Source organism: Nelumbo lutea, chromosome 1 (assembly GCF_056320005.1).
Source record: "Nelumbo lutea isolate HS-2025 chromosome 1, American lotus-T2T, whole genome shotgun sequence".
Taxonomy (NCBI): Eukaryota; Viridiplantae; Streptophyta; class Magnoliopsida; order Proteales; family Nelumbonaceae; genus Nelumbo; species Nelumbo lutea.
Window position 1 is genome coordinate 109289154 of NC_142684.1, and position 9650 is coordinate 109298803.

The window sequence follows — 9650 nt, forward strand, 5'->3', positions numbered from 1 at the left end:
TCAACAAGAGCTGATCCTTGCACTGACCAAGGAGAAGGAGAATCTTTAGCGTGAGAACGAGAACCTAGAAGCGATGATCAAAGAGCGCAACGAGATCTTTGAGACCGCCATTCAAGAGGCGCGAGCCGAAGAGAAAGAGCGCGCCATCGAAAGTTTCAAGGAGTCTCCGGAGTTTCACAATCTCCAGGTCGAGTACGGATCGAGCTCTTACCGGTCTGGCTTCAAGCTATGTAAATATCTGATGCGGCAAAAGTTTCCCATTGGAGTTTTTTCTATGTCTGAGCTCACTCCCGTGGTAGTGAAGGTGGCCAACGAAGAGCCCGATTCCTCCGAAGAGGAAAGCGACGATGAAGTCCCCGAGGCGGGACCATCAGGTCAACAGGATGTAGAGGAGGACCGCATGGAGACTGACCTGCCCGGTAGTTCGGATACATGAGTCTTGTCTTCTCTCTTGGGTCTTTATGATGTATTCCCCGAGCCTCCAAGCTCGGTTCATAGTGAAAATTTCTCTTTTTTCTTCTTTTTGTACACAACTTTACTATAATGAAATACAAGTATGTTGGCTCTCTCTATGCAAAAATTTTCTAAGTGTAAATAACTCTCGAATTGGCAAACTAAACCAAATAGGAGAAAACCAAAGTAGATTCTTTCCAAGTGTTGGTTACCTCGAGCTGTCGAGCTAATGAGCTGGACTATGAGTAGTAACCGAAGTAGATTTTTTCCAAGTGTAGGTTACCCCGAGCTGTCGAGATAACAAGTTGGACTCCGAGTAGGGGTAACTTCGCATTATTGTACGCCGAGATGGGCAGGACATTGTAGGGTGTATAGCCGACCTATCTACGTACGGGCTACTCCCTTAGGTGTTGGTTATCTCTTAGTGTCGAGCCATCGGGCCTAACCTCAAATGGGATCCTGTTGTTATATGCCGAGGTGGGCTAGACGTCGTAGGGTTTGTGCCTGAGTTGTCTATGCCTTGGGCATGAAAACCAGTTTGCCTATGCCGAAGAGGTGACTAGGACTTGTCTGCCTATGCCGAAGAGGTAACTAGGACTTATCCGCCCATGCTGAAGAGGCGACTGGGACTTATCCACCCATGTCGAAGAGGAGACTGGGACTTATCGTAGTGCCAAGGATTTATGTCAGCTCGGCATCATGGCCCTTGGTCCCCTGGGAGTGACTCGTAATCCTCTCTCCAATTCGGTGATCACAAGTAGTATCTTCTTAGGTTGCCGATGTTCCACGCTCGAGGTACTTGCTTTCCTTCCAAAGTCTCGAGCTCGTACGTACATTCCCCATATACCCATCTTACTTGGTACGGACCTTCCCAATTTGGTCCGAGCTTGTCGACGCTGGGCTCAGGTACCATAACCTTTCGAAGAACCAGGTCACCGACGCGGAAGTGTCGCTTCTTGACTCGGGTGTTATAGTATCGAGCTAACCTCTGTTGGTAAACTGCAGTCCGGATGTATGTTAGGTCTCATACTTTTTCCACCAGGTCTAGGTAAGTATGGAGCTCGTCATCATTTGTCTCCTCGTCGTAGGCCTCCAAGCGTAGTGTAGGCACCTCGATTTCTGCAGGGATCATCACTTCTGTGCCCTAAGTGAGATTAAAAGGAGTCTCACCTGTGGCAGTCTTGATGGTAGTCCGATAGGCCCAGAGTACACTGGGCAGTTCGTCTACCCACAATCCTTTGGCTCGAGCTGAGCGAGCCTTCAGTCCGCGAAGTATGGCTCTGTTGGTGACTTCCGCTTGCCCATTCGCATGAGGGTGTGCCAATGAGGTGAAATTTTGCTGAATTCCCATTTCAACACACCAATTCTGAAATTTTATATCCTCGAACTACTTCCCGTTGTCGAAGATGAATACCCAAGGTAGCCCAAAGCGACACACTATGTTCTTCCAAAAGAAGTTTTGTATGTTGCGGGTTGTGATTGTTGTTAGAGGTTCAACTTCCACCGACATCGTGAAATAGTCTGCTACCACGACCAGAAACTTCCTCTGTCATATCGCTGGTTATTTGAAATATGAATTTTTAGATCGATCTTGCATTGAACTGGACCAAACTTGAAACCAAAAATAAAATTAATTATACTTGATACGGAATCCCCGATATATATATATATATATATATATATATATATCACCTTACACGATATCTACTCTTAATCAATTAACTCTTTGAAGAAACATGGGCTCATTGTCCAGAATGGCAAGGGGGGGGGGATTAACGTACGTTATTTGCATCAAGATTTTCTTAATTAAAAGCAACTAAAACTAATCAATATTAACCAACGACATATCCCATTAATTTTAGTGAAGAAAGCACACACTTAAAACACCTCTGACTTCTCTATCCTGCTGATGATAAATAAAATATATCGTTATTTAGCGGTATTTGAAACTATATATTGGAAGATAAGATTCGCGAGAGTCCCAGATCTGTATGTTACCTGTACAGTTAGGAAGTCTTTTGTTTTTAGAAAATTTTGGGGAGCAAGGAACTCCATCGAGTTTGTATATAAATATCATAAGGTAACAATGGAAAGGCACTTTTGGGCTTCCAAAATTTTTCATGGTATCAGAGCCTGCATTACTATTTGCTATGCAATCGACGGTTATTGCTACAGATCTTGATCCGACCACAACTTATTATCTCCATCCCTTGGGTCTCTCCTTATTCACGTATCCTGGTTCTTTTACTTTTGAAGGAGGATCAGAACAATGTGTGAGTCACAATATTCAACAACAGCAGCAGCCGAAGCTCATTGACTGCGATAAACTAAGCTTGTTCCTACCAATCAATGATTTCTAGCAGCTCAGAACGGACTCTTCAAAAGTTCGATGCTGCAAACAGAAGAGTCTGGATGAGTTTGGCGTGTTCTGTAGAGGATAATCAAAAACTATGACGGTGATCCGCTTGTTCTTGCACTGTGACGTTCCTCTGTTCCTTCTTGTTTCTTCAAGAACTCAATACCAGTTTTCAAAAATGCAAATGGTAGAGCTCGACGACACCAATATTGATGTACTCTGATTTCTTCGTGAGCCTCATTAGGATCGTCCATCATCTTCTTGGAATCAAACTCGATATTACTGTTGACGAATCTTGCTGATCAGTCACCATGGCTGTCAACAATGACAGGAATAGTGAAAGCTCGAGTAAAGTTGGACCGTCTTCTCTTTTCTATTTGCATCCATCAGATAATCCTGGAGTTATTATCAGTTTGGTGGTCTTGACAGGAGATAACTATGACGAATGGGCAAAGGCTCATGCTGCTCAGTCATCAGCAGGGTGAGAGGTGGTTGCTAATGTAGCTGTGACTGATGGAGACCGGACCGGACTGAGCGGGCTTAATGACGAGCAATGGCAGACTCTTGTAAGCATGCTTAATGCTTACAAAATCAGGACTAATGAAAAACTCTCTGGTAAGAATTACTCCACTGAATGGATTATTGACTCTGGGACGTCACATCACATGACATGAAATTTAAATGTACACCTATGATGTTGCACCTTGTCCTGTTAGGTTATCCAGTGGTGCACACACCGAGGCCTTGAAAGAAGGCACTATTGAACTTGGAAAGAATTTTAGATTGTTGCATGTATTATATGTCCCAAAACTCAATTGTAATTTATTGTCAGTAGGCCGGTTACTTTGTGACATAGATTGTATTGTGACATTTACTAATAAGTTGTGTGTGATACATGACCGCATCTCGAAGACTCTGATTGGTGCGGGTGAACAGCTTGATGGGGTCTATGTCTTCAAGGGTGTGGCACCAGTTTGTGCTTAAAAGACAGATAGAATTGGGTCATGCGATTTGTGGCATCGGAGATTGAGACACTCTTCTTATCAAATGGTTAGTTTACTTCTTAATATCAGTAATAGTAAGAACAAAACTTGTGATGTTTGTTTGAAGGCAAAGCAAACTAGATATGTTTTTATTCAAAGCAGCAATAAAGTGACTGATTGTTTTGCATTGATTCATTATGACTTATGGGGTGCTTATAGAGTACCTGCATCTTGTGGTGCTGCATATTTTTTTTTATAATTGTTGATGATTATTCTCGAGTAGTTTGGATTTATTTGCTGGCTGAAAAAAGTAAAGTTGGTCGAACACTCAAAAATTTCTATGCAATGATTGAACGACAATTTAATAAGAAGGTTAAGGTGGTGAGAAGTGATAATGGAACAGAGTTTAAATCCTTGAAATCATATTTTGACGAGCAAGGAATTTTGTTTCAAACTTCCTGTGTTGGAACACCACAACAAAATGGTCTTGTAGAAAGAAAACATCGTCATATTTTGAATGTGGCCAGAGCGCTTAGGTTTCAAGCACATCTTCCGATCAATTTCTGTGGTGAGTGTGTTTTGACCGCAGGATACTTGATTAACCAGACACCTTCGACCCTTCTTGGTGGTAAAGCACCTTACGAGATGCTATTTGGACAAAGTCCTTATAAACATCTCAGAGTTTTTGGTTTCTTGTGTTTCTCACATACTCAGGACTGTGACAAATTTGCCACTAGGAGTAGGAAATGTGTCTTTGTTGGGTACCATTTTGGGAAAAATGGGTGGAAATTATACAATCTTGAGTCTGGTGATTACTTCGTCTCACGAGACGCGATGTTTAGTGAGGCCAAATTTCCCTTTGCCACTCCGGAACATCAACTCTCAGTAACTAGTCCTCTCATAGCCAAAGAAAATGTTGGGTGGCCTTGGGCTATCCAACCACCAAACTCTACGACCACTCCTCCTGACATGGTATCCTTAGCCCACCACGGAGTTATTAGGTCACGGACATCGAGAAAAGTGGACCCCCAGCTATTTGCAGAACTTTGTCACACACTTTGCTCATCATTTAGACCCCTTCCGCTATTTCTCCTGCATCATCTCAGTCCTCAGGTACTCCTTATCCCATAACTCATTATGTGATGTATGATAATTTTTTTATGAAATACAGGTATTTCTTAGCAACTGTTACTGCAAGCCGAGAACCTACTCGTTTCTATGAGGCAATAACTGATGCTCGGTGGCGCAAGGCTATGCGCCAAGAGATACAAGCCTTGGAAGACAATGGGACATGGACCTTGGAAGACCTCCCACCTAGAAAAAAGGCAATCAAATGTAAATGGGTCTATAAAATCAAGTACAACTCTGATGGATCCGTTGAAAGATTTAAAGCAGAGTTGGTAGTCTTGGGCAACACTCAAGTTGAAGGTCTTGATTACAATGAGACCTTTACCCCTGTGGCTAAAATGGTCACAGTTCGAACCTTCTTAGTAGTTGCTGCGGCCCAACATTGGAAATTGCATTAGATGGATGTCCACAATCCTTTCCTACACGGTGATCTCCATGAGGAGGTCTATATGAAACCTCCTCCAGGTTTTTCAACCTCCAGGACTGGAAAGGTATGCAAACTTCGAAAATCTTTGTATGGTCTACGGCAAGCTGCCCTGAACTGGTTTTCTAAATTAGGTGCTGCCTTGAAAACTTTTGGGTTTGATCAGTGCTATTTTGATTATTCCTTATTTACATATCGGAAGAATGGGCTTGTCTTGCATGTCCTGGTTTATGTTGATGAGCTAATCGTTGGTGGGAATAACCTAGAGTTCATACACAAATTTAAACAATATATGAATCGGTGTTTTCACATGAAGGACTTGGGTGTTCTTAAATATTTTCTAAGCATCGAAGTGACTCACAAATCATCGGGGATATTTCTTTGCCAAAGAAAGTATGCACTTGATATTATTGATCTGGCTTATTGGGATCCAAACCTGCTCACTTTCCTATTACTCAGAATCATAAACTTGCTCCTCCTGACGGAACGCTCCTAGATGACCTTGAACAATATCGATGTCTTGTGGGTCATTTGATTTATTTAACCATTACACGGCCGAAACTCAGTTATTTCATCCATGTCCTGACTCAATTAATGAAGTGTCCTCGTGTTGATCATTGGGATGCACATTATCTGAACTCCATCGAGTTTTGGGGTCTTTTGGATTAGAAAGTCTTTTGTTTTAGAAAGTTTTGGAAAGCAATAACTCATAACAATGGAAAGGCACTTTTGGGCTTCCAAATTTTTTCACTATATGATCATCTTATGGATGGACGGTTTCGATCCATGTCACATGATGATTACGGCGTTCGATTTGGTGTGGACACGATCAACCCTGTTCACACCTTAAAATCTCCTCAACATATATATTGTGGACTGTGGTTATAATTGGTCCACTATTTTTCACCCTTTTTCATGATACGGTACATTATTTGATTATAGTGCCCTGCGCTATTTTTCACTCTTTACCATCATTACCGTTAGATGCTCCTTCTCGACCGCGAATCTGTTCATTGCAAACAAAATAATAATTTTGATTCTATCAGTCTGTTCATTGTAATACATCTCTTTATCAGTCTATTCTCTTTTTTTTTTAAATCAATAAAATAATATTTTTTTTTGTTGTTAAATTCTTTTATTACGATTTTGTTGAAATAATTATTTATTGATTACTATGAATTTATTGATGTTTTTTCCAATTTATTTATTATATAAAATTTAAAACTTAAATATTTATGATCACCCGCATAAATCCTTTCATAAAATATATAATCAGCTACATAATACCATTAATTATAAGTGTGAATTGAAGCATCCACAATTCAAATCAATTTACATTCATCCACCAATTTCACATAATAACCCTTCAACCACTACTAATAAATGAATCAATGGATTCAATGCATACGTATTATTCAGTACCATGGAAATAGTTGCAGTTGCCGACTCTCTGTTTTTTATTTTATTTTTATTTTGATAGTTGTTTCAGGTGTTTGAAGAGAAAAATTGCTTTGGGATCATGGGTTGAGTGTCCCTGACTACACGTCACCTATGACAGTTTTCAATTAAGCCACGAGATAAGAGGACAAATATGAAAAATCAGAGATCAAGATCGTGCAGTGCAATAATCTTGTTTGCTAGCGGATCCAACCATTAGCAGAGCTGAACAGAACTCGACTGATCGACCAGGTGCCATGAGAAAGTAGAATCAACAAAATCAACCATTGCGGGCTCCGACCAAATTAACAAGAATGGCTATGCCAAATTGTCAAAGGTAGTCCTTGTAACTTTTTAGACATACTTGGTTTTTTTTTTATAGAGTTTGAAAAGATAATGGAGTAGACAACTCCAATTTCCGCAAGTGTACATCCTTTGAAAATTGTAAAATTATTTATTCGTCAATATTTTATCAATTTAGTATCGTGGTTGACCATAGCTTGTAGCAGTAAATAAAAGCACCGGAGACCTCCAAAGTTTTGGAGAGAGAGATCTGGGAGGAACCCAAACTTCTCGGCACCCTTGAGAAAAGATTGTGCTCCCTACTCAGAGAGAGAGAGAGAGAGAGTTGTGACTTGTGAGTTATGGGTGTTCTTGGGGTCGTCAAGAAGCCTCATGTGGTTTGTATCCCATACCCAGCACAGGGCCACATCAACCCTATGTTGAAGCTAGCAAAGCTCCTCCATTACAAAGGCTTCCATGTAACCTTTGTTAACACTGAATACAATCACCGCCGCTTGGTCAAGTCTAGGGGCCCTGATTCTGTTAAAGGCTTACCCGGCTTCAAGTTTGAAACCATTCCTGACGGTCTTCCACACTCTGATGACATTGAAGCCACCCAACACATCCCATCCCTTTGTGACTCAACTAGAAAAACCTGCTTATCTCCTTTTCGCAATCTCCTTTCCAAACTTAATGATTCTTCGTCATCTGACACTCCTCCGGTTAGTTGCATCGTCTCCGATGGGGTCATGAGCTTCACTCTCACTGCCGCTCAAGAGTGTGGTATCCCCGAAGTTTTGTTCTGGACTACTAGCGCTTGTGGCTTCATGAGCTATGTACACTATCCCCATCTCATCCACAGAGGTCTTACGCCACTCAAAGGTATAATCAAATACAAAGCTTATTCACTTAAATTATTTAAACTTGATTGAACTAACTGCATCTAGCTATAATAATTTGCAGACATCAACTACTTAACAAATGGGTATTTGGACACCACCATCGACTGGATTCCTGGATTGGTCAAGGATATTCGTTTAAGGGATCTTCCAAGCTTTCTGCGGACTACTGATCCCGACGACATCATGCTTGACTTTGTAAAAGAAGAAGTGCAGAGAGCTAAAAAAGCTGAGGCCATTATTCTCAACACCTTTGATGCTCTTGAACACGATGTCTTAAATGTACTATCATCCATGTTTCCCCGCGTTTACTCCTTAGGTCCACTTCAGTTGCTCCACAACCAGATCCCGGAGAATGGGTTAAAATCTATTGGGTCCAATCTATGGCAAGAACAACCAGGGTGTCTAGACTGGCTGGATTCCCAGAAACCCAACTCGGTTGTGTATGTGAATTTTGGCAGCATCACCATCATGACGCCTGAACAACTTGTGGAGTTTGCCTGGGGACTCGCTAACAGCAATCAAACCTTCTTGTGGGTAATTCGACCTGATCTCGTGGTCGGTGACTCCGCACTTCTACCTCCCAAGTTCATAACAGATACCAGAGAAAGAGGTCTACTAGCGAGTTGGTGCCCACAAGAACAGGTCCTAAACCACCCATCCATTGGAGCCTTTTTAACACATAATGGGTGGAATTCTACAATCGAAAGCATTTGTGGTGGGGTACCTATGATCTGCTGGCCATTCTTTGCCGAACAACAAACCAACTGTCGTTACGTTTGTACTGAATGGGGCATGGGAATGGAGATTGATAGCAACGTCAAGAGGGATGAAGTCGAAAGTCTCGTCAGACAGATAATGGAGGGAGAAAAGGGCAAGGAAATGAAGAAGAGGACTCTGGAATGGAAGAAGAAAGCAGAAGAGGCCACATATCAGGATGGTTCGTCTTATTCCAATTTGGAAAAAATGATTAAAGAAGTGCTTCTCTCAAAATAAGCAACTACAGTAAATGACATCTCTTTGTCTTTCCCTCCCTGTGGCATACTATCCGTGTTTGTATTTTTCTATTTTTTTTTTATCTGCTTCTATAATCAATATATTTTAAGCTATATATGTTTCTTAATTTATATACACTACTTTTGATAATTGAGCATTTGAACCGAGTTCCAAATCTTTTTCTCTCTCTCTCTCTCTCTCTCTCTCTGTGTATATATACAGTTTTTCGGATCATCACGAAAGATCCCAATATATGAATCCCATAACATATATAATGTCTTTGTTTAGAAATGAAAATGATTAGTCCAACGAAACCGAAAATAATTATATTAGTTATAATCATATAAAATTCTTTTTATTATTGTTAATATATTTTTTTAAGGATTTTTTAGTGTATTAATGTGTGTCTTGATTTTTAGTGTATTATATTGTTAATATAAAATTCTTTTCCGTTTTTTTCTTTTTGCTGTAAATTACACTAGCATTTACCATGGAGTGAAACTTAAAGCTGCAAAAGAGAATCGCCATTGAAAATAAAAACAAATGGTCTCTTTTCTACTGCTTTTACCCTGGGCAAATCATAGGAAGGATTTTGTAGGAAGAAAGTTTGAGACGCCAAGTACGGTTGGTCAAGGTCATACAATGGAAAATTGTGGTGGCTTAGGAAGAAGAAGGAAAGCAATTGGCGTTCA

At 40.7% G+C, this 9650-nt stretch overlaps 1 protein-coding gene across 1 annotated transcript; it reads left to right on the forward strand.

The window, feature by feature from the left end:
- Positions 1-7298: 7298 nt before the first annotated feature.
- Positions 7299-9133, forward strand: LOC148876728 (7-deoxyloganetin glucosyltransferase-like). Its single transcript, XM_088947939.1, has 2 exons — positions 7299-7945; positions 8027-9133. Exons 1-2 carry the CDS (start codon positions 7426-7428, stop codon positions 8956-8958), a joined length of 1452 nt encoding a protein of 483 aa, XP_088804065.1. The 5' UTR covers positions 7299-7425; the 3' UTR covers positions 8959-9133.
- The last annotated feature ends 517 nt before the right edge of the window (positions 9134-9650 follow it).